A 26,094-nucleotide genomic window follows, 5' to 3' on the forward strand; every position below is an offset into this window, starting at 1 on the left:
AGGCTGAGGGGGGAGGGATGGGAGCTCTTTGTGTTGGACTGCAGGGTGTGTGGTGGAGGTGGCGCAGTGTGTGTCTGTGTGTTCTTGTACTTGCTACATGGTGAGAACCATTTTCTGCATTTAACTATCAAAGTGAGGACATTTTTACAAAGTGAGGACATTCTGGCCGGTCCTCACTTTGAAACAGCCATGTTTGAGGGTGAAGACTTGTTTTTAGAGAACAGGTATGAATTGAGGTTTGGTTAGGGTTAGGGTAAGGATTAAGTTTAGGCCATCAGTTGTGATGGTTAAGGTTAGGATAAGGCTCTAGGAAATGCATTACGCCTATAGATGTCCTCACTAAGAAGTACAAATGTGTGTGTGTGTGTGTGTGTGTGTTTTAGCTTTTGCTACATTGTGGGGACCAAATGTCCCCACAACTGTAGGAAATCCGAAAACAATGTCACATGTGGGGACCTCATTTCGGTCCCCACAAGTTTAAACAGTGTTTTCTTGGCCATGTTGTTGTTACTGAAAAAAGTAAAAGTGCAAAAACGTTTCTTTAGGGTTAGCCATTGTTTTGGTCTGGGTTAAGGTTAGGGTTAGGGTTAGGGGTTAGATATGAATGGGAGTCAATGGTATGTCCCCACAATGATAGAAAAACATAGTTGTGTGTGTGTGTGTGTGTGCGTGACAGAGTTGGGTGAAGGAGTGTGAGGTATTCTGGTGTTTTTCTGCGTCTGTCTCAGCAGGGGTCCTGGCTAGGAGGCACGCAGGACGTTAAATTATTTAGATCCCAACTGTAAATACAGGAACAAGTAGAAACGCTCACAGAACAGGAACACGGAGTCCTTTAAACACCACATTTATTTCTAAAACTTCTGGTAAAAGTACAAATACTGCACTGCTACAGAAATATTCGTATTGTTTTAGTGTGCTGCCCTGATTTCATCTTTAATTCTTCTTTATTGTCCTGTACTCGTTGTGTTTGTGTCTTATTTGCTGACAGCTCTTTGGTTCTGTTCTATTAAATGTTTAAAAATGTGCTTCTTAAATGTTCTTGACTACTTTATTCCCACAACTTTCACCTGCAGTTTTTACTTTAATCTCTAAGCTTCAGTCTTCTTCCTCCTCTGTCTATTTCTACATAACGCACATTATATTTGATGACTTCACTTATTTTTGATGACTTAATAAAGGATGACATTCATTAAGTCATTAATTGAGTGAATAATCAAAACATTTTCATTATTTTCATTTTAAATGCATGTATTTAAAGAAAAATTGATGATGAAATCAATCATTTGCAGCATTTTTGTGCTTTTTAGTACATTTTTGTCATTTTTGTTGATAATATTGTTTATTTTAGTGAACATACAGTATAAAGTTTATTTAAATACATGTTTCTACTTTAAAAAATCTTTTATTCTGTACATTTCTCAGGTGTTAAACTGCGTTGAGCACACTGTGGTCTTTTTTGTGGATCTTAAATGCTCCCAAGATGCATTTAAGGACCCACTGAGATCAGATCACTGTTTTTTTCGCTCGTTCTTTTTGAAATGTGGACATGATTGTGGCCCAGAGGAGCCTTAAACTCATCTTTTAGTCTCCCATAAACATGATTTGATGGATATCTCTCTCGTAGATCTATTCTATGTGAGTACTTGCATCCTCCTCTGGTTCTTCAGATTAAACTGTAATAAGAGATGACAACAACAGCAACAGGCAGAACAGTCATTTGTTTTCTCTGCTCTCGTCTCAAACAGATTTCAGTTTATTTCTGCCTCTCCAAGGTTTATTGAGTGCAGGCTGAAGTGATGTGAGTGTTTCTCTGCATGTAGAGCAGCAAAGTGAGATGTGATTACAGCAGAGAGGAACATGGAGATGCATTTTAATGTCCGGGATAAACGGACTTCCTCTGAGATCCAATCACAGGAAACACGAGTTCATGTCGGAGCTGATGATTGGACCGTGATGGATGGATTCACTTCATTAGTTCTGTGTGTTGCTCTGACTTTAATGGACATGCTCTTCTGTTTGGAACAGGAAATGACTTTAATATTACAGTTAGAAAGGCTCCTCCTGCACATTGGTTGGTCAGAAATCCACCTCTGAGGACTTATCAGGACTTATCCATCAGAAATGATCCAAGGAACAGCTGATTAAACTGTGGGGGTGTTTCTGAGTCCCATCAATTCCTGCCACCTTCTACATGTTTAGGTCATGTGATCCGGTATCCTTACATAACGCACACATGCAGAACACACGTCTGTGCTCAGCGAAAGGTCATTTAGATTGTGGGTACATCCATATTAAATGGACACATTCTATGTAGGCGTGATTTCTGCCACGACTTTCTTCAAGATTTCAACCATCAGAAATGATCAGTCCCTCCAGGAATTCACAACAATTAACACAAATTCAACCAATCTCCATGAATTCTGCGCCACCTTCCAGTTTTGTCCAATCACTGCAACTTTTCCTCAACTTTGTCCCGCCTCCCATGAGTTCCACCAATCACAGCGGTCCCAAACCTAACGCACGTACATCACTGAATTCACTTCCTGTTTCTGGTGTGAAGATGCAGACATGTCCCATTCTAAAGTCTCTCATTTACCAACAAAAATTACCGCTAAAGACGTGAAAAACTATTCCCTGATGTTCTTCACCAAAGCAGAGCTAAACTGTTTTACACCCGTGAAGTATTGTGGTGGAAAACAAACGAAAACCATCGACTGACAAACACTTTTCTACCAAAACATATGAGGAGAACATCTGGAAGGAGCAGAAACAGAGCAGACAGATCACTGAGAGGGAAGCTGTTGATCCAGATCTGACATTTTGGACAAGTTTTGGGTAATTTTTGTCAAATTCGGGGTCATTTTGGACACATTTAGAGTTATTTTCAATAAGTTTAAAGTCATAATAGACAGGTTTTGAGTCATGTTGGCCAATTTTAGACAAGTTCAAATTATGATTAACACTTTATGGAGACATTTTGGGGTATTTTGGGTCTCAAATAGTTTTAAATAAAGAATGTTCAACCAGAATGTGTGTCTATTAGAATAAAATAAAATACCTCCAACAAAGTCTTAAAATAAAAAGAATTAAACAGGCATGCCAAAACAGTACATCTAAAATCAGCATTTTCACTTTTATTTGTGGCTGTAAACTACCTCTGTTTTACTCTGTTATTAGTTTACAGTCATCTGCTGCTGCTGCTGTTTTTACACTGCTTTATGTCACACGATTACATCAGATTTACGTGTTTTTTCTTGCTGCCAGACTTTAAACAGTTTCTAACTGAATTTTCTTTTTCTTTTACAGTGTTCTGACATCAATAGCATGGAAACATCTACGTTCTACTGACAGCAGAGGAAGAATAAAACCAGTAAATGTGTGATCGCTGCAGGATGGAGGAGAATGCTGAAGATGAGCTGTGATGTCGTCGCTTTGATCCTGGATTCAGATCACACGATGATGTCACCACGATGTCACCACCATGTCCACCAGATGAGGGAGAGGAGGAGGAGGAGGCATCAGGGTGTGTCCTCCTGCCTCCCCTCTCCTCTCCTGCCTCCCCCCTGACGGTAATTAAACATCACACACATCCTGGAAATGACATCATCGAGGGGAGAGACGAGGGAGGAGGAGGGAGAGGAGGAAAAAAGGAGATCAGTGATTCTCAGCAACAAAGATAAGAGGGAGAAGCCTGAGAGGAGAGAAACGAGGAGGGAAGACCGAGGAGCAGGACGGGAAAACCCAGAGGAGGAGAGGGGAGAGAGGGGAGGAAGAATAACAGGTTTTAAAGAACAGGAAAGCAGCTGAAGAGGAGGACAATGAAAAGACATAATAAGTTAATTTATAGCAGCCTAAAGGACAGCGTTCAGAGAAACCTGCAACACAGTCAGTTAAAATAAATAGTAAACATGATAATAAATTAAATGAATGATCAGATAGATTAGCACCCATAACAAGCAAATAAATAGGCAGAAAATTAAAGAATAACACTGAGGGTTAAAGTTACAAATCCAAAAGTCAAAGAATTAGAGAGATGACATCACACCAAAACCAGGGCGTGTTTGGGCAATTTTGAGCACTTTTTGTGAAACTTTGTGTAATTTTTGTTAAGTTGTGGGTCATTTTGGACAAGAGTTATTTTCAGTAAGTGTCAAGTTGTATTGGACAAGTTTTTCAGTTATCGACAGGTTTTGAGTTGTTCTGGGCAAATTTTGAGTCATTTTAGCTGATTTTAGACAAGTTTCAAGTCATAATAGACATGTTTTGAGTCATTATTTGGATGTTTGAAGACTTTTTGGACTGTCTGAGTCATTTTTGTCAAATTTTGAGCATTTCGGTTCAATGTTGAGTAATTTTGAACAAAATTTAAATCATTTTGGACATGTTTTGATTCGTTTTGATCAAGTGTCGAATCCCTTTGAAGAAATCTAAGTAAATTACCATAATTCTAGATGAGTTTCAAGACATTCACAGCAAGCTAATAGTCAAATAAAACCAGAGAGAATGTCTAAAATAAATGAGCAAATCACATCCTTCTGTCCTGAAATAATCCTAATAAAACCCACAGAGCTGAAGAAACATAAAGGCAGAAACAGGCTTTTATAATCAGCTTAAAGAACATCTTGAAGGAGTGTTTTTCAAATGGCACATGCAAACTTAATGAAGAGTGATATTCTGCAGCCCTCATGGACGATAAAAAAACAACAGAGACAGCAGCAGAAGCAGCACATGAATCTAAAGTCTGACATCATCCTCTCAGCCTCCAGGATGAGATCATCGAACATCTCCTCTACTGAGCGTGTGCACAAAGCAGGTCGCCAACAAGTTTTTACTGATATGCGAGCGCACGGACCGGGCGTGTGCACGTGCAGGTGTCGGTTGGAGGACGATTAGATTAGTGGTAAAACACTGAGGAGTGATGTGATTGAAGCTGAAGGGCTTTTACTGGCATCGATTCTGACCAACGGGGGCAGATATGAAGGAGAAAGAACCACCACCTCCACTCAGAGTGAAGTAATCCCTGTTCCTACGGGGCAGATATGAAGAAACAGAGAACGTCCAACCACCTCAACACAAAGTGAAGACTAATCCCTGTTCCTCTGGTCCACAGGAGGTAAACTGTGTCCCTCTCAGCTGGAACTGGGATGAATGTGGGTTTCATTAACGCTGCATCGACAGAAACGCTGGAAGATGCTTTAAATCTGAGGTGACGTCATCAGATTTAATTTACTCCTAATGACCCTGACCTGATTCTGTGAACAGATTTCATGTTTCTGATGCCACGCCTGTAAAAAGACAGCCTGTCTGGAAGTGTCTGTTACCATGGAAACTGAGGACTGACACATACAGTGAGAAAGACGTGAGGCTGCACATATAGACATCCACTGGGTCTGGTTCAGGGCTGTGATGATTCATCGTCGTCAGACACACTATAGACAATTTAATGTTCTCTTTAAAGTAACTCGAAGGTCGTAAGTGTCAGAGCTTCATGTATGTTCTAATAAAAGCAGCTAGTAGCGGTTTAGCTGCTCTCCAGCAGTGATGCTCACCACGGCCTTGTTTTGGATTCATTTTAGACAAATCTGATGTCATAAATGACAGGTTTTCAGTCATTATAGGGAAGTTTAAAGACTTTTTGGACTGTCTGTGTATTTTGGCCCAATGCTGAGTAATTTTGGACAAAAGTTATATAATTTTTGGAGAAGTTTTGAGTCACTTTGAAGAAATCTAAACAATTTGCATCATTCTGGATGAGTTTCAAGACCTTCTGGAAAAGTTTTGGGTAATTTGTAACAGAGTTGGTGCATTTTTTGTTTTTTGAATCATAATTGAAAAATTTTGAGTTTTTTAAAAAAAAAACATCTGGAATCATGCTCAAGTTTCAAGACATTTTGGGCAAGTTTTGAATCATTTTGGAAAAGTTTTAGTAATTCTTGTCAAGTTTTGAGTCTTAATTGACAGGTTTTGAGTTTTTATGGACAAATTTTGAGTCATTTTTGACAAGTTTTGAAAAAATCTGAAGTTTAAATACATGTTTGCTTTTTTGCCTTTGGAAAGATGGACTCAGCATACAGTATGGAAAACTGATCACATGATGACTGTCCGTTCACTATGAAAGCTGTTCTATTTGTGCTTCTCCTTTGAGGATCTGGATGAACCGGGTTATTCTCCATATGGTGAATAACATTAAACCTGCCAACAACCCAGCAAAGGGTTTTGCATTTTTGAAGTTCAGAAATGATTGCAAAGTCCTAATGAGACAGTAGAGGATAGCAGCTGTGACAGATGTGGCAGCTAACAGGAACATCAGGAAGACTGAGAAGTACCAGGAGATGAAGGAACAACTGGAACAGATGTGGAAGTCCTCAGAGGTCCCAGTGGTGATGGGAGCTTTAATGATGGGTTAGAGTTAGTTTGTTAGTTAGTTAGTCGATGGTTACTTTCTTTTCCTCCGCTTAGTAATATGCTTAAATTCAGCGGGTCGTCTCGTCTGATCTGAGATCGTAACCCTGACTCCCAGATTGGTACAACATTCAGTTATCCGTCTCTGTAACGGTTATGTTTACTGCAACCTAAGCGCTTTCTTCATTACCTTCAGTAGCTTCGTTTTTAAAAAATATGAATTTATGAATTGTATTGGCGTGAAAAGGAGGTTCAGAAGGCTAGAAGATCCCCAGTTCATGTCCCGGCCTTCCTGGGATCTTTCTGCTTGAAAAATGGACGACTTCAGTTTAACGGCCTCAGACGTCTGTGTAGGTTCTCATTCATCCAGGTCATGGTTATCCAGAGTTGTTTAAATCAATCCACTGGACTTTAAGAAAGTTCCTTGAAGACGTTTCACCTCTCATCCAAGAGGCTTCTTCAGTTCTGGTGGTGGTTGGTGTTGCTTCAGCTTTTAAACCTCTGTGAGGTGTGTCCAGGGCTATTATCCCAACGACCGATACCAAAACTCATCTGACTACTCAACGATGGTCATGAGTATGGGTGGGGGTCGTTGAAATGCACAGATGTCACTGAGCCCTCGTGTGCTAATGGTGGTCATTAGCATGAGTCTGCTGAGTAGTTCTTTTGGAGAGTTTTGAAAGGACCTGATTGTAAATTGGCGAAAGATGATGTCACAGACCACCAACCCTGTTCAGAGATGGCTTCTCTACTTTGACATGGATGGCTTCTTTCACTCCTCTCTCAAACCATCTGTCCTCCCTGTCCAAAATCTGACTTCATTACAGATGCAATGATGTGAACTTCCTCTCAGCAGGAAAGCATTTATTGATGTATCAGAAATGAGCTGCTGTGATATCATCATTACAGAGCATTTAAACGATTCAGTCTGAATGACTGTTAATGTAACTGTAAACCTGTATAGTCACTGTCCAGTAACAGTCAGTGTTTAAGTTTGTACAGATAGGTAAAATATAATTATTACTATATCATGTCCACACAGTCAGGAGGGATCTGATTGGCTGCTGCAGGTTGTGTGGTTATCCAGAGGCGAGCAGAGGGAAGCAGATTCCCCCTGATCAGGTTTGTCAGCAGCACATCCACTGAGGTGGACTCTCTAACATCAGTCAGGATCTCATTGTTGTGGAAGTCCAGAGGAAGGCGACACTCATCCAGACCGTCAAAGATCAACACAACCTGGAAGTCTTCAAAGCTGCACATTCCTGCTGCTTTGGTTTCATTGAAGAAGTGATGAACAAGTTCCACCAAACTGAACTTTCTCTCTTTCAGCACATTCAGCTCTCTGAAAGTCAATGGAAACATGAAGTGGATGTCCTGGTTGCTTTTGTCTTCAGCCCAGTCCAGAGTCACCTTCTGTGTTAACACTGTTTTCCCGATGCCAGCCACTCCCTGTGTCATCACTGTTCTGATTGGTCCTTCTCTTCCAGGTGAGCCTCTAAAGATGTCTTCTGCTCTGATGCTTCTTTCTGCTCTGTCTGCTTTCCTGGATGCTGCTTCAATCTGTCTGACCTCATGTTCATCATTGACCTCTGCAGTCCCTCCCTCTGTGATGTACAGCTCTGTGTAGATCTCATTCAGGAGGGTCTTCTGTCCTGCTTTAGCGATGCCCTCAAACACTCTCTGGAACTTCTTCTCCAGACCAGTTCACGTCCACAAACTGCAGCAGCAAGTTCTGAATGAAGAAACGACATGAGAGCAATCAATAAATGACAATAAATATTTCAGCAGTTCATCCTCCTAAAGACTTGATTGTGTGAAGATATTCTGAGACTTTAGTAAATGTTCTGTTGATCAGCAGCTTCAGTCTTTACACAAATCCTCTTACTGCTCTGCAGACAGTCAGCCAGCTTCTCCTGCTTCATCCTCCTCAGGAACAACACTGTGATCTGCTCAAATATCTCTCTGCTGCTTCTCTCATCTTCATCACCAGCACCAGCTTTGGGACAACTGCTCACCTCAACACTCCATCTAAAACTGAAAAGCTCTTCAACATCTCACATCTTTCTCTTTGTCCAGGTCCACTATATCCAGTCAGAGGCTGCTCCAATCATCCAAAGTCAATCATGTTACCTTGACGCTGCTGGATCCACGTCAGCTCCAGAGACGTTCTACCTTCATCTGTGGAGGAAACAGCCAGAATGATGTCATATTTATTAGTTTCTGCCTCTTTGGATTGAATCCACGAACAAACTATGAGAAGTCTGATCAGCTGAACTTGTTGGATTCAGTTCAGACACAAACACCAACATTATTCTGGACTGTTTCCTCCTTTAGCTTCATGAATAACGTTACAGACGTCTGAAACCTGAGTTCAGCATGTAGAGAGGCGTTTTGCTGCTTTTATCTCCCGTTCTTCTGTCACGTTGTTCTCTGCGGCCCTGCCTCATTGAAAAGCTTAGCTCACTCTTTGCTCTGGAATATTCACATCTTTAACAAGCTCTCCTCAGAGCTGCTGTTCTGCTGACATCTGCTGGACAAACACAACAACTACACTGGACAGAAAGCGAAACTTCAGATACAGGATTTTAAATGAGTTACTGAGTCAACCCGCTGCACATTCATGACAAAGACGTGGTTGTTACTGGATTTGTTTCACTGTTAAAGACTCTGTCTGGTACCAACAGAACTATATACACCATAGAACTCGTAGGAAGGTGTATATTTGAGTTAAAAACATCGTGTATATGTGACCGGCTGATTAGCGTCATACCATACAGCTGTGGGGCGGAACTAATTGGCGTAGCCGTTGTAGCCAGGGGGGTTAAATTGAGCGACGGACGTAACTCCAGCATACTCCTCTTGGAACACGTATGCGCTGTACAGCATGCAAAATGCTGCATGTGAGTTTTGTATTAATACTGTTTGTTCTTTTAAGAGCAGCGGTTTACAGCTGCGGTCCAGAGTCTGCTGACGGTGTCCCTGCTTAGCGGCGGCGTCATGTTTGTAGGGGCGGACAGCCGAGGTAGCTAAATGTTTGCTTATGTTTATTGTCATTATGTTGCTTTATCATGGTTAATTGTTTCATGTTTCATTACAGTTTTGCCTCTGTTGCCTTGTTTTATTGGGGTTTTGTTTGGGTTGTCTTTTGTTTTCTTTTCCTTTTTCCCCCCTTTAGTTTCTCGTCGTTTTGCCTCAGTTTGTCTGGTTTTAGTTTTTTCTCCCAGTGTGTTTTCTTTTCTTTTAGGTTGCCGTGGCTGTGCTCTTTGACTCAGTTAGACCGGTTTTTCTTTTCCATAGCTTTGCAGGGCTCATGTGACCTCCAGTTTTAATAACTGTTTATATCATTAGCGTGCGTGTCCTTACGTTGCTGTGGCGTGTCTTCTGGCTCAGTAGCCAGGTTTCTTCACTACGTAGCTTCGCAGGGCTTGTGCAATTTCTACTTTTAATGAGTGTTTATATTAATATTTGTGTTGAATATATTTTGTATAAATAAAATTGTATTTATGTTTTTCCATACAGTCTCCTCTGTATTCATTTGTGTGCTTACCTGTGTTTCTAGTAGGGGAACCCTCTGTTTTGAGGCAGTATTAATAACATTAGGGTGAAAGTCCCTAGGTGGTGGTGTTGGTTCAGTGTGTTGAAAGCCAGAAGGCCTTAACCAGTCCTAACGTGGTTACATATATATCATATAAAATCTACTCTTCTGGGTCCACTTAAACCACATGCTGGCAAACACATCTTGGTGATGTTAGACTTGTCAATCTTTCTATTTTGTATATGTCAAAAACCATATCAATCTGCGGCACTCCTGCCGTAAACGATAGAAAAGCCACGCTGGTAAAAACAGAAGCGTCCCATCAAATTTAAGAACCCGGCTTGTATCGAATGAAGTCTGGGTCCCGCGTTCTGTGACCTGGGGTCTAGTATGTAGTTGATTAAACAAAGCCTTGATTCAGAGAATTTTGCATAGATGTGTCAAAATGGCTCCGTAGCGCCACCTGGAAAAATTCAAACAGGCTCTAAGACCAGGACGTGTCACCTACAGCCATGAAATTTGACAGGCATAAATAGCCCTTCACAACGCACAAAAAATGTAACTGACAACCATAACAAAAACACAACAGGAAGTCGGCCATTTTTAATTGTCATATTTTGGACCAATTTTTGCAATTATCCAAAAGCTACAAACTCAAACATGGTAACCCCAACAGAGCTGAAATCTGCCCAGGATGTACGGCAGGAATGGGTGATCAAAAGTTACGAAAATGCTCCTCAAAGTCTGAGGGTGCAGAAATGACGACCAGTGGAACTTCAACGTTTCACCATGAAACAGGAAGTGACGTCTAACTAGCCTGAACATGCTCCGATCTGCCTCAAACTTTGCATGTATGATCAGAGTCCAGCCCTGATGACATCCACAGGCAGATATATATCCACAGCGATAGCGCCACCTGGTGGACAGTTTTGATAGGTTGCCATTAAAAAGGCCATAGAATGAAATACACTGTCAGTCGCAGCGCCACCCGGTGCACATGCTTGGATTTGCCACCCCATCAAAGCTGTCAGCTTTAATTTCCTTTGTGATTTCGAGTCTGTGATTCTTTCTGCACGTTCTCATTTCAAAACACTTCCTGACAGCCGTTCTGCTGTAGAGACACCGTGTGTTGGAACAATAAAGAGAAATGGAGGGAATTAATCAGCTTCACCTGAAACCCGTCCAACCAGTCACACTGCATGCTCTGATAGGGAGGTGATGAAGGTGTGGCAGCGCTCTGAACTCTGATCACAGAGTTCAAAGTGCTGGGAGAGGAGTCCTAACCTGCTGTGGACAGAAGAGAGCCAGTTGGTGGCTGAGAGTTCAGTTAGTGAACATCTGGTTGGTTTTATCAAGTTCTCAGTGAGGTGTTTGGTTTAGCTGCAGTGATAGTGAATGTGATTGTTGGAGGTTGCTGCTTTCAGAAACAGGACGCTCACTGAGTGTTAAACTCTCCACATGGTAGTAATGGAGGATTTTCACTGATTCATTTGTGTGGAAGCAGGATTTCTCTGCTGTACGTGGTGAAGCGGAGCGCAGTGGAGCTACTGTGGAGTTTAGAGCAAACATTCGATCTGTATATATTTCAGTACCTACAGGAATTTGTGATGTTGGGAATTAGTGCGATCTGATCATTAGTAAAGCTGCTGGAGATGATCCTCTGGAGGGTTCCAGGAGGAATTGATGGATGTTCTACCTGAATGACCCTCAGATTGTTCTATGAACATTTGTCTGTTTTAGATTCTGAACCTTCAGAACCATGACGGCTGTTTCTGTCCACAGGCTTTATAATCTTCACCTGAACTTTACAATCCAGACCAGAAAACTCAACTCGTCCAGAGGAACCTTCACAAGATGGCATCAACACCAAGAAGACAGTGGAGCAGAGATTCATCATTAATGAACAAACTTAACAAAGCAGCAACTTCTTTCATCCAACAGTTTAACACCAGAGAACACAGGATGAGACACATCGTGAAAGAGTTACAGAAGATTTCTAAGAAAGCAGAAACCATGCAGGGGACAACAGGCAACTTTAAATTAGCTGCAGCAGTAGGAGCTGGACTTGGACTTGCATTTCTTGCAGCTCCGTTTACTAAAGGACTGAGTGTAGCTGCTGCTGGAGCTTTAGCTCTTGCTGTAGTTGCTGTTAGTGCACCGGCTGTTAGCAGAGCTGCTACTGCTGCTGTTGGAGTTGTTGCTGCTGCTGGTGGAATTGTTGCTGCATTTGGTGGAGGTTTTGCTGTATTTGGTGGAGTTGTTGCTGCAGTTTGTGGAGTTCTTGCTTTATTTGGTGGAATTTGTTCTGCTGCTGCTGTTGATGAACCTGCTGTTGCTGCTGCTGGTGAAACTGTTGCTTCATATGGTGGAATTTTTGCTTTATATGGTGGAATTCGTGCGGCTGTAGCTGTTGATGGACCTGCTGTTGCTGGTGGAACTGTTGGTTCATTTGGTGGAATTTGTTCTGCTGCTGCTGTTGTTGCTGCTGGTGGAACTGTTGCTGCATTTGGTGGAATTGTTGCTGCATTCGGTGGAGTTCTTGCTGCTGCTGGTGGAGCTGTTGCTGCTGGAGTTGGTGGTGGAGTTGTTGCTGTGCTCGGTGCAGGTCTTGCAGCTCTTGGTGGAGGTGTTGTTGTTGGAGCTGTTGCTGCTGCTGATGGAGCTGTTCGTGGAGTTGTTGGTGGAGTTGTTGTTGGTTCAATTATAACCACAATGTGGTCAGAAAGTGCAAAGAAAGTAGAAAAGCTGGGAAAAGAATTTATAGGAATTGCTGAAGCACTGAAGAGAACTCTGGAGGAAATACAGGAGACATGTGAAAAGTTGGAGATAGAAGCAGCTGAAGCTCAGTATGGAAACACTCGGACGACGGAGGAGTTTGAGATGATCCTCAGACAAGTGTCTGGACTAAAGGAGGTCGTGTCTGAGTCACTGCCTAAGGTAACTTCAAATCTGCTGACGTTCACTGTTAGTGTCCTCAAACTCACTGAAACCCCTGAGGAGGACAGGAAGATAAGATACGCCATCATCCAGTCAGCTGATCACAGTCAGAACGTCACAAATGAGTTTAAAAAGACACAAACACATTTGAAGATGCTCAACCTGTACGGCTGGAATTTCACCACTGGATGGTTCTGAATCAGTACCAACTCCTGGTGGATCATGGGACTAAAACAGACAGAAAAGAAAACATGGACTCCTAGAAGCTGTTTCTGGCAGAACAATGCCAGAGCTACTGATGGAAGAACTGAAGGGATTCTGGTTCTTATCAAGAAAACATGGAAAATGTTGGATATCAGCTGAAATTAAATTCTTAGGAGCTATTTTTGTTATCTTTATATTTGTCCAAACACATGGACCTTTAGTACCAGGCATTAAAATGAACAAGAAACTGAAGAAAACAAGGAGGTCTGATCATTTTTTACATGACTGTGGTTATGATGAACTATTAATAGAATCTGTGTTTACTAGCAGAGGATGCTGGAGTAGAAATATCTAGAATATCTTTCAAAACGTTCAAACATATTCAGCTTCTCCGAGTGTTTGTGATTTATCTGAAGAGAAACATAAAACTCCTCAAACGCAAACACGATTTGTTAGAACAAACCAGACTAAGCCGACGAGCTGCACCACATGAAACAGAGGAGAGCTGCTTTCAATTTAAAACCCTCCATGTGGTGTGGAGAAGGCTGACCCACTTATCTTACACTGCAGCATCAGCTAGCCATTACATCCATATGGACGCCAGACGGATCCAGAATCTCCGATGAATCCTCAAATAAATCAGTTATATCGTTCTGTTTTAGGCCGGGGCTATTTATAGAAGCAAGAAATACTCTCTTTGTCTTTATATCTGAAGAGCCCCAAGCCAAAATGAATTTTTAAGTCAGAAAACTACAACTTTCTCATAGAAAATGATCCCTCACTGGCTTCCCACACATCATTAGCAGCAGTGTTTTGAAGCTAAAGATAACACAACTTCAGATCAAACGCAGGTTTTCTGGTGAATAAATGTTGTTCCCTCTATAATTATACAGTTGAGCAAATATGTCAACATTTCTATTATAGTTAGCAGTTAGGATGAGTCAGTATTTACCTCTAGAACATGCAACCAAGACAGTTTATTTATAGAACACCTCATTACACGTGTGTTTTACTGGCAAATACAAAAAAATTTATTAATTTATTGGAGACATTTTTTATTTCACTACTACTTGCCTTAGTGATAAAACTGTTTCTGCTCTGTATGCTAACATTTTAGCAAAAGCTTTTTATCTTTATTATGATGGGGGAAAAAACTACAAATGACTCCAAAGTGTAAAAGCTGTGGGGCAGATTGTGTATCATTAGTACCTCATCGATCACCTCACACTCACATCTGTTTGTTTCATTGAACTTTAAGCACAAATTACAACAACAGAAGGAGGAGTTTCTCAAACACATCAGAGATCAGGGAGGCTCTCATGGGAGTGAACATTCATACCTGAACACAGCTAAGAAGAGGCATTACTCTCGTTTCTCTTTTCACTCAATTTCAGTTGCTGGGTCAGTATATAACTGCAGGACTTTTTACATCATAGTCATGTTTTTGCTGTTTTCAGGCCTAAAACCAACATGGCCGCCTACAACCAAACACCACATGGTATTTTAGAGAAAGATTCTTCTAAATATGATACATACAACTGAGTAAAATGTAAAGTTATTTCTAAAGATACTGTAGTAAATCTGTTGACTGCTTTATATGAAATAAGTCAGAAAGCCTTGGAGTCTTCCAGTCTTTTCTTCAGGAGGAAATGACATCATGTGGAGCAGGTCATGTGATCTGGAATTAACACACTTCCTGGAGAGGAGTTTTTGGAACGGAGAACTTAGTGGAAATGGATTTAATTTATTTTCTGAATAAAATTTGATATATTGCCAAAAAAGAAATATCAGTCCTGATTATCTCAACTTAATAAAAGAACACAATCCAAACTATTTCTGAATAAACTCATTTTATTATTGTTTAGCTCATTAGAAGGTGGTTGGTGTTAAATTCAAACAGTTATTTAGTTGATATTTTAGTGATATTCAGTCATTTTTTTTATTAATAAGTGATTGTTTCCATAATAAATAATTATGGAATTTGTAAAAACATGATCCCAATGAACATAAAAACATTAGTTCTTTTATTTTTAATAAAAATATATGCAGATATATCCCATGTACTTTAAAAGTCCCTCAGTTATAGACTGATCCAGCTATTCTGCTTAGATGACTTTCAGAAAAGCATCACAGTTTGGGTTAAAGGAAACCCTTTTCATGCCCTCTGCTTTGCCTTCTCTCTGTGTTTGTGCACCTGTTCCTCATTGCAGACGACCACCTGACACACCTGAGAACCATCCACCAATCACCTGCTGCAGTATTTAAACCGTCTCTTCACTCCTTGCCAGTTTGTTCTGCTGCTCCTCTGCCAAAACTCTTCTTGTACTTTCTGTTCCCCATCAGACCTTTAACTTCTCTGCTCGTCTCCTCGCCAACTCTTTGCCAACATAAAGCTCCAGGCTGCTTTAAGCTTTACCTGACGCCACATTCTCCTCCTCAGTCCTCCACCCCCCCAGCCTTCAGGAGGTTTCCTTCTCCGTTTATCCTCTCCATCACAAAGACCGCTCTGCAGTAAAGCTTCTGAAACTGTGCAACGGTCTAGCAAAGTTCTCGTTAGCTGAAAAGCAATAACGGAGGAAATCGGCAGGGAACATTAGGTGACAAACTCGGTGTCTATTTCTGACATTCACACATTTTTAATAGTCTCTATGTGACACTAAAGGGTAGCTGAAATACGGCAGTATGTGACAAACTGGGAGTCATTTTAACACAACCTTTAATGCTGAAAACAAGGCTACAATAAAACGTTAAAATTCTAAGTGTAAAACTGAGACAATGAAGCTGAAAGACACTAAAGCGCTTCATGAGGCTGAGAGAAGTCCAGCTGATAAACTGTAATGTCATTCTAACATGTAAACAGTTTGTTCTTTTAATTCCTGCTCTGAACACTGGGGTTTGTTTGTTTTTGGCTGAGTGAGCATACTGGAGGTTCATCAGTTTAGAGGAGAGCAGACGGACCGACAGCTCACCGAGGCGTCAACACAAAGCTCTGATTTTCTACAGAGAGACAATCGACTGGGATGAGTGACCCACAAACCGCAGGGGGGGGCAAGAAAAAAGAAAGAACTACAGACAGACAGACTGAGCAGAAACAGCAGTCATAAAAGTGATATATTTTTAAGTCGACACACTTTTGCACACAGCATCAAACACAACAACCCGACATGTTGACCTGCCCCCCCCCCACCTGTCTAATAAATGGCCTGATCCCCCCCCTGACAGTAACTCAGGCAGACTGAGGCCACAATTAGAAGCAGATCCAGGAGGGACCCGCTGAGCAAACAAAGAGCCGGGCTGCACCGCTCTGACCTCCGACCTCCATGGCAAATAGGCTTAACTTTTTCTCCAGGAGATGTTTTCTTCTAGAGGCCTGCCTGTGTTTTGGGGGCTACTGTCAGGGCTCATTTAACAGAATTTACCCTCCATTTAAAGCTACCGTTTGACTGCATGCTGCCTGTGGATGAGCTGAGAGCCTCATCTGTGAGTCATTTCATGTGGACATCTACAGGAATCTGTGGGAACCAGAACAGAATCCGTCACTACTAACGGCAGAAAATGAGTAATAGTCTGTATATTCTCACCACACAAACAACTCAAAAAACAACCCAAGTTTAAAAATGATTTAGAGAAAAGTGACTGTGGAAAATGGATGCAGTTTGGAACAAATGAACCTGTAATTATCAGTAAAGTGTCATATTGAATACTGAATTTGAAGTTCTTCCACTTAAAGAGAACGCCACACCAATGTGTTTCCATTAATTTAATTACACGATAAATCCCTTGATTTTATCTTTTTTTTTTAAATGATTGGGTCCTCAGGCACAAAACATGGAAGTTGACAAATATTTTAAGAAAACAATAAATAAATTGACAAATAATGGTGGGCAAATATTAATAAACTATCCAGTTACAAACAACATTGGAAAAAAATACATGAAAGAAGTAATTCTGTGATTAAGTGATGCAACAGAAAATATAAGTTATGAACCCATTTAATGACTGGATTTATTGTAGAAAACCTCATTAGATCTATGTATATTCCTTTATGTTTATCCCGTTATAAATCAAGACATCTCAGCATAAATTTCTGTGGAAATGGTGCCAGTGTGCATAAAATTTCTCCAGAATGCAGAATATGAAGTGTTTGTCCCTCTGAATTTCCCAGGGAAGACCCCCCCACAACACACACTTACTGTGTCACCCCAAATATAAAAATAAAATTCATACCCATAATGGCACGTCCACCGTTTGAAACCATACCTACTGCACCTATTGTAGGTTACTGAACAAGCCAAATAAATGAACAAAGCAGCTAACTTTATGTTAAAACACTCAGTCTATTGATAAAGTGAAAATAAGGGAACAAGAATGAAGGGCAACAACAAGTAAATTTAAGCTACACAAGCTGGAAAGAAATCATGAAAAGAAGTAAGTGATGAGTTAAATAAACTTAAAAGCAATTCTAAGCTTCTGTAGAAGTTTTAGATTGTGATGAACATCTGCAACACTGAAGTCCTCAACAAATAGAGCTTATTCATATCAGCAGCATCTAAGCACATGTACTGGATTTGTAAAGCTGTTTTGTGTTGTGAAAGTGACATGCTTCACATGAGCAAGTGATGTTTAATGTGAAGCAGCTGGTTCCCTCGTGTGGTGACGGGGACACACAGTGTATGCGGGTTGGTTGGTTGGTGGTTTGGTTGGTTGGTTGGTTGGTGGTTTGGTTGGTTGGTTGGTTGGTGGTTTGGTTGGTGGGTGGGTTGGTTGGTTGGTTGGTGGTTTGGTTGGTGGGTGGGTTGGTTGGTTGGTTGGTTGGTGGTTTGGTTGGTGGGTGGGTTGGTTGGTTGGTTGGTTGGTGGGTTGGTTGGTTGGTTGGTTGGTGGTTTGGTTGGTGGGTGGGTTGGTTGGTGGTTTGGTTGGTTGGTTGGTTGGTGGTTTGGTTGGTGGGTGGGTTGGTTGGTGGTTTGGTTGGTGGGTGGGTTGGTTGGTTGGTTGGTGGTTTGGTTGGTGGGTGGGTTGGTTGGTTGGTTGGTTGGTTGGTTGGTTGGTTGGTTGGTGGTTTGGTTGGTTGGTGGTTTGGTTGGTTGGTGGGTTGGTTGGTTGGTTGACATCTCAAACACGTTGTCCTGAGCAACTTCCTGACTCTGATGTCTGCAGCAGTGAAGCAACATGAACTTAATCTTCATATGGCTATTGACATTTATAGCACTGCCATGTTTGGCATCAGAGGAGTCTGACTGCACCACAGGAAGGTGTACATATGGCTGTGACTACAGTAATGACTGAAAAGCAGTTTTACATCAAACCATGTTTGTTCTATTGTGGACAATGGTGTTACAAGTCTGATCTGAAACGAAGAACAGGGAGACAACATGGAGTGGTGACTAAAAAACAGGTTTTATTGAAGTACAAACCAAGTCAAAGGCACACTGCAGACCTCCAACCACACCCAGGCTGCTGGAGCTCCAAAATGAAGCAGCTCCTGTCAGAGTCCAATGCTAGAAATGAGGGAGCCTTGATGTAGTTTGAGCCTCTGGATCCCAGGTGTGTCTCAATCAGCTGATGACCCTCAGCACCTGATCAGGCACACCTGCTGTCCAAGTGGAGGCTCATCACAACAGGAACCCTTATTAAAAGACAGCGGTAATATCAAAACATCTGGCCTTTTTCTACATCATGTTTGACTTGTTTCATGTCTTAACAAGAAAAGTACTCAGAGAACACAGTACTCTGCCAAGGCTGCTCAGTCACTGGATGATTTCCAATGGATGTACAGATACTGAAACACGTGACCTAAATATGTACCAGGTGGTGGGAATTGATGGGACTCGGTAACACCCCCACAATTTCATCATTTGTTCCTCGTATAATTTCTGATGGATAAGTCCACAGCGTAGGATTTGTAGTAGGAACCAAGGCCTAACCAGCAGCAAACTAGAGGTAAAACACACCCAGATGTGTAGCTGATGTGCCTGTAGGAAAGCTGTTCCTGGCCTTGGTCCACACTGGGTTCTGTTCATCTTTACTCTTTACTGCAGTAAAACTCTGCTTTGACTTGAGAGACTCTGAGTGTTAAACTGGAGAAATCAGGACTCCACTCAAGAATTTCCCTGACAGGTTTTGGCTTCATCAAAACTACTTCTTAAGAGGAATAGAAGAAAAGCAGAGCAATAAAAGGGAAAACTAAAGAAATCAAACTATTCCCTGGTTGTCTGTTTGTCTCCTCGTTCTTCTTTATTCTGTGCTAAAAATGTTGTTCTCTGAAGTGGTCCAACAGGGAATGCTGGGAATTTGGATCCACAATAAAACACAAGTAGTGCCAATGTTTGGACTCTTTTTTTGAATTTTCTGCTAAATAACTTCACTTCAGGCTCAGAAATTCCCCAACCGTGCCAGTCAGGGGTTTTATTTTAGGGTTATAGTCATATTTCCATCAATTAACCAATCATGTAAGAATCTATATTTCTGTCTGCCAAAATCAACTCCTACTGCTTTTAATGCAAGAACTCGACTATTTACTTTCACTTCAGCCATGTGGTTTGAATTAAATCCTGTTTCTATAGCTAGTGGCAAAATGGAAGAAGGTCAGCTCACCATGTCAGGACACAAAAACACATCAGATATTGTTTCATAAGGTTCAAGTCTGACTGCATCAGCTGCCACTCAACATTAAATCCATTAAACCTGGAACCTGGGTGGAAACATACAGCTAAATGGTTTTAGAGAAGACTAAACAGCGTGAGGAGAAAACATAAAGCCAAGCATAAATGTTTGGCTTCCTTCTTTTGGGACAGTAATGATGTCGCATGAAGGCATCAGTGATAACACAAAGTCTCCTTAACTCATGGTAGCTCGGTGAAGTCTGGATGGAGCGTCTGCATCCGTTCAGCCCATCCCTGGGGACAAACACGTGTGCTTTGCAAAAGTGAATCCCCCCTCAGGTCTGGAGGCCCGTCAGCTGACCATAAAGCAGATCCAGACCTCAGCCACACCTCTGATCACCTCACACCCCGAAGAGGTTTCCCATCTATCAGCACTTTAAAGGGTCCGATGAGCCGCTGCATTCTTCACGGGTTCCTTCATCCTGGTTTCTTAGAACGAACTGGTTTGTCTCAGTCACAAACACAGAAGTTTATTAAAGTGTCAATCTCAAAAACCAGCCCTGTACTTCAACATTTCTCAGCTCAAAGCTGCCGCAGCAATATTTTGATCTTAACATGGATCAAGTTTAAAGTAAAAGGAGCCATTAGAAGGGACAAACCCAAAGAAAATGAAACGCTGAATATAACAGAGGTAAAGATTCTTATGTTTCTCTCAACCACTGAGCAAATAGAGCAAAAACAGAAAGTGAATGTTTAATGTGCCAAGCAGACAGAAACACAACAAACTGTGTGAACGCCTATAAAGCTGCAGTAACTGTGTTCACATACACACCAGCACTGCAGTTATGAGGCTTATCTGGGGTTTAAACACATTCATGGTTTGGTTTTTCTGATTATTCATGGTACTGACTGCTGCCTGATGTTTACAACACAAACAAGCAATTTAAACAGACTAGTGTCACATGCTCAACATAGCAGTTTACAGGTTGTACTTTTAGTCTGACAGGATCCTAGACAAGGCAAGTTTATCTGTAAAGGGCTTTTTCATCAACGGTACAATACAGAGTGTTTCAAAATAAAAGCAATAAAAGGCATTATTGGGACCCATCTACATCTCAAAACTTGTGCCATGCAGTGGTTTGTACAGTATGAAGATGTGACCTACTGTTCATGTAGGGGAAAAGGTTTCCAAGTGGTTTCCTCTAATCTCAACTACAGGAGGTCCTCCACTTACATCACAGTTCTGTTCCTACAGATTGATATAAGTCGATTTTAACCGTAAGGTAAGTCAGAGCTCTGGTGAAAATGTAAACAAATCCGTTCCGTTCATAAAGTCATGAATACTAACAACTTTCATGCATGTATGAATCATTTTACTAGAAGATAACAGAACATTGTAACAGACTGATGTTGTTGTTTATGTTGAGGTTTCAGTGTTTATTGTTCAGTTCCAGATTTACCTAATGTCAGTGAATGTGTCATGTTTAGTTAGCTCACCTCTGATTTGTGTCTCATTTTTGTCATTTCAAATGACAACGCATTGATTTTTTTGTGAATGTTCTTAAAGAAAATATCAGAAGTTTTACTGATATATATGTAATCGCTTTAGATATTTTTAGGATTTTTTGGAAAATTTTTCCCATTTTTTGAAAATATTTACAAGAATTTTCTTGCCAAATTTGGAGGATTTTTAAAAAAAATAAGACTTAAGGAATTATTGGAATTTTCTTTCTGAAGGTTTTCCAAATTTTCAGAAATCTGGGGGATGTTTTGCAGAATTTTTAGACTTTTTTTTAGACAAGGGAACAATACTTTTGATTGCCTGTAAATGAAGACAACAGGAGGGTTAATGATATACTTTTCTGAGCTCCTTCAAGCGACCAAAGAAATATTTACACAAGCTAAAAGTTCAAGATACAGATGATTTCTAAATCATTTTACTTTTTACGACTTAAATATTTTCATCATTTGCAGACGATCACTAAACTAGACGTTTTATTTTGAAATTTGCACGCCTCTCTGACTTTAAGACGTGTGACCCCACCGTGTCTTCTTCTGTCAAACCTCTGGAGTGTTCCTCTAAACAGCTCAGATCTTTCCTCTCCAGGTCAGAGCTGCTGTTTCCCCAGCGGTCCTGTTTAAAGGCAGGAAGGACGGAGGGATTTCTGCCTCCTTCTGCTGCTGCTCTAAATCACAGCAGCTGGACCTGCAGGGGGCAGAGGGAACATAAACTACAGCAGCTCTGACATGCATGAAACACTGTGGCAGGACAGATACAGAAGAATAAATGGATGAAGGATGGATGGACTCGGACACGTGTTTGGGGAAACGTGAGGAACCCCGTTTACTGCTCGTCCTTTTAATGGAGTTTCAGTGGAGCATTTTTAGCCCTGGAAAGCTCTAATAAGGGTTTTATGTGTTTGCAGATTTCATTTAGTATAATCATCAGCCACAATAATGCAGCCTGGCAGCAGTTCCAGAAAGCATTTTAAAAAACTGAGACTGATAATTTACCTGAGAGTCTGAAATGCTCTGATAAGCCTCACATCTGGAGAGAAAAAAACACTCAAAATTCTATTGGCAGAAGTCATTTCACTCAAATCTGGTTTGAATCATCTTCAAAAACCACCAGAGCCACTCCTCTAAAGGCTCCAAGGCTTATCTCGGTGCCTCGCTGCTTTTGTTTTCAAAGCATCATCATTTCATTTCCTCCTGCCACCTCCTTTCAGCAGCCAGTTAAAATGTTTGGACGGGACAGTATGGCTGAGAGTATAATGTAGAACATATACAGCATACTGACAGTTTTATGTGGAATTAGTCCTACAAAGAGGAGAGATAATCTGAACAAGATGAGGAGCAATGGAGTAACAACTAACCTGAACCACTGATGCAGATAATATAAGGAAGCTTTAAAATGCACAGCGGTCAGTGACACCATTAAAACCACCTGCCTGATAGCGTTTGTTGGACTGTGCAGTGGATCCTTGGAGTCCTTTGGGCTGCAGGCTGGGCCTCCGTGGATCAGGTTTGTGTTTCTGGTGGATGCTCGATCGGCTTGTGATCCGGTTTCAGAAGAGCATAAATTCACTTTTTTTCAGAGTGAATCCATCGTCCGCAGCTGGATCGTAAAGTCCGGTCACCTTTCACTGCTCTGCTTTCAAGACTTTGATGCTGGTTTAAAGCACACTTCTGACCATTGTCAGGACTGGTTAATGGTTTCCACATGACTGATGTGAACTCTGAAGGCAGACAGTGAACGTACATGTAGTTCTGTTCGTAGTATCATAGGATATGTGCTGCATTGGCCCTCAGTTCAAACACAGGAAAACACTCGAGGATGTTTCTGAAAGGCTGTGACTTTGCAGCTTTCCAGGATGTAGCAGCTGGTTCCAGGTCGGGCTGCAGGTCTGGATCAAGTGGACCCAGCAGAGTAGGAAAACAGACATGACAATAACTATGAGGGGAACAATTAAAAAGATCATATTCAACTTTAAAAAAGTAAGTTTGTGCAAAAAATTCAGTGTAGAATGCACCTCCTGTTTCAGTGACAGAAGTTTTGCACAAATATTGACCAAGGTGTCAAAAATGAACACTGTTTAAGGAGGTTATCCCCACATTGCGATGTCATCAGCACCACAGAAAACTTAGCCAGGAATTAGTCTGAGACTTTGTGAGCGTTTACACCCCATCTTCATTCCACATCTGGAGCAGAAACAGCACCTAACCTTTAATAATAATAATATATTTTATTTTTAAGTGCCTTTCTTCACATCCAACACCGCTTTACAGGAAAAACAAATACAACAGAACAGATAAAAAAACATACATAAAGATAAAAACCATACATAAAGATAAAAACACACATCTGCAGAGCTTGGGTGGATAATGAAACTCTCTTCTCACCGACTGTTGCAGACTGTTGGAGATGTGTGAATGAGGAAAACAAGAGTTCACTGAGTCCAATAAAAGCTGGACAGAGCAGGTTTATTGGTACAGCTCCTCTCTGCAGAGGAATGACTGTGAGCACAGGGAATAAACGCTGTGCACGTTAATTATTAATGAGATTAATATTAGAGTTTTAGAACTACAGTGCAGTTTTTATGGATCTAAAACAACTGAACCACGTTATGGAGAAGCTGCAGAACATTTATCTGACCATCAGGAAGTCCATCATCAGTAGCATTTATCAGATGGGAACACAGCTGGGCTTCCTTTGCAGAGCATTATTTACAGCCTGAGTCATCATGATAGGATTTTTACGTACAAATAAATGAGGTCTGAAGTCGCTCCATGCCAGGATCCAGGAAGGAGACCTTTTCTCACGTCTGCTTGTCTTCATATTCAGCTGTAACTTTAAAAGGAGAGAGTCACCTGTAGTTAAGATCTTTTGGTGGATTTTTGCCTTCATTTGACCTACATCAGGAGAGGCAGACTCATCTTAGTCCAGGTTCCACATTCAGTCCAGTCTGATCTCCAGTAAAACCAGTTTAAACCAGTAAAACCACAGCAGAATAACCTGTAAACACCCACAACTTTGTTTTAGTGCAAAAATGTACATTCTGAAAATGTTCACATTTATTGATTTATCTTTGAACAAAACATCATGAACAACCTGAAGTTTAAAAAAAATCAGTTTCAATCAGTGAACACATCATTTAATCATCTGGAACTGAACCACAGAGGATTTACTGGAGGATCAATATGATGAAAGTCAGACAAAAAAAGATAAAAGACAACAAAAACAAGACAAAATATAACAAAAATGAGACACAAAATGACAAAAAAATAAGATAAACGACACAAAGCGACCAAAAAATGGACGAAAGACAAAAATGAGACCAAAAATGACAAAAGCGAGAATCAAAACAACAAAAGAGTAAACAAACAACACAAGCGAGACAAAAAACACCAAATGACACAAACAATACACAAAACAATGAATAAAGCCAAACAGAAAATGACAAAAATAAGAAACAAAAAACACAAATGAGACTTAAAGGAAACACAAAACGACAAAAACAAGAAACAGAACAACAGAAGTCAGAGAAAAAGACAAAAAATAAACACAAAATACTACAAATGAGACACAAAGAACAATCTAGTATTTTACTTTCTGATCCAAACAACTTGTCATGGTCTAGAAATGATTTTAAATTTATACTTTTACTAATTTACAATCTGCAGTTAATGTCTTCTCTGTAATTTTTACACTTTGAGGGCCGGATTGGACCCTCTGGAGGACCACTTTTGGACCACGGGCCTCATGTTGGACACCCCTGGTCTCGAGCAATACACCGGTAATGTGAGGGAAGGGGATGGGATATTTAAAGCAGGGACACTGGAGCTATTTTCTGTACACCTGAAGCATCGGGCCACCCAGTCGCTCCACTAAAAAACTGTTTCTTGCTGATTGAAAACACACAAACTCTAATTAAATTTTATGCGACAGGATTGAAGCACGTCTGGCCTCTGGTAACTAAAGACTGCTGTTCTTAGAGCCTGAAAACCTGACTGATTGGAGATTCAAGGTTTGGTCCTGACAGCGACCGTAACTATGGGGCGACCGCTGACCCCAGAGCAGGGATGTGGCTGTTTGTCACCGTGGCAGCTCAGAGGAAGCGTGGAACGACTCTGCTGCTCTACAGGGAGCACACTTTAAGCCCGGTGTTTTACTGGACAGAGGGTTGGGAGGGTGGAGTGTGAAATGGGCTGCTGGCTGTGTGTTTGAAGTGTGTTACAGTGTGTGTCAGGTCTGGGGGAACACTGCTCTGTGATGCTGCTCATGCTCAGTGTGTGTGGGGTAAAGTAACTTCTGTCTACTTGGGTTTAGTCTCAGGGCTAAACATTAGTGACGGCCCCACACTCCAGCTTCTGATCCCAGACCAGCAGCACTCTGAGAATGGCACATTTTAATGGCCTGACTGCAGATAAAGAGGTTCTGCTGCTCTGTCGCTGCGTGTTTTTTAGGTCTAACTTCCATTCTTTCACAGTGTGCTCGTTCCTGAAAATCAAAGCTCCTGTTTGTTCAGAATCATGTAAATATTCCACTTTTTCTTTTTAGATCAGAATAACTTAATACATTTTTCAGCATATATTCACAGAATCACTCACTCTGACAACAGAAAGAGAATAAAATAAGTACAGGAGGTCCTCGGTTTACGACGTCCTCGACTTGCAGCGTTTCGTCGTTACGTTGGAACTGGTTCAGTGGAACTAGTTTGTGAGCAGAGTGGATGAATACTGTATGTATTGCAGTAAACTGTCTGTTTCCATTTGCCTCCACATTGGATTATTCTGCATTCACTAACTTCATCATGGCTCCCAGCATCAGTCAGACTCACGGTTTACATTTTCGCCGGTCTTTTCCTTTGTTCTTTTCCTTCTTTTGCCCATTTTCACCACTAGGGAGCAGAA

The 26,094-nt window shown here is 41.1% G+C and overlaps 1 protein-coding gene and 1 long non-coding RNA gene across 3 annotated transcripts; one reads left to right on the forward strand and one right to left on the reverse strand.

Moving 5' to 3' along the window:
* Window positions 1–3,108: 3,108 nt before the first annotated feature.
* LOC127530272 (uncharacterized) lies at window positions 3,109–6,998 on the reverse strand. The gene is made up of 2 exons (XR_007936731.1): window positions 6,327–6,998; window positions 3,109–3,691 (listed from the first exon to the last, which is right to left on the reverse strand). It is a non-coding gene; the product is annotated as an uncharacterized LOC127530272 (long non-coding RNA).
* Window positions 6,999–8,672: 1,674 nt separating this feature from the next.
* LOC110969514 (uncharacterized) lies at window positions 8,673–13,390 on the forward strand. 2 transcript variants are annotated; one of them, XM_022219594.2, is made up of 2 exons: window positions 8,673–9,424; window positions 11,720–13,390. In XM_022219594.2, exon 2 carries the CDS (start codon window positions 11,792–11,794, stop codon window positions 13,070–13,072), a length of 1,281 nt encoding a protein of 426 aa, XP_022075286.1. In that variant the 5' UTR covers window positions 8,673–9,424; window positions 11,720–11,791; the 3' UTR covers window positions 13,073–13,390. The 2 variants fall into 2 exon arrangements, with proteins under 2 accessions (XP_022075286.1, XP_022075287.1); XM_022219595.2 differs by having other exon boundaries at window positions 8,673–9,302.
* The last annotated feature ends 12,704 nt before the right edge of the window (window positions 13,391–26,094 follow it).

The sequence above is a fragment of the Acanthochromis polyacanthus genome, chromosome 16, assembly GCF_021347895.1.
Source record: "Acanthochromis polyacanthus isolate Apoly-LR-REF ecotype Palm Island chromosome 16, KAUST_Apoly_ChrSc, whole genome shotgun sequence".
Classification (NCBI taxonomy): domain Eukaryota; kingdom Metazoa; phylum Chordata; class Actinopteri; family Pomacentridae; genus Acanthochromis; species Acanthochromis polyacanthus.

Bases quoted from the DNA above. Each gene is read 5' to 3' on its own strand.
- LOC110969514 (XM_022219594.2), top strand. From the start codon at position 11,792: ATGGCATCAACACCAAGAAGACAGTGGAGCAGAGATTCATCATTAATG.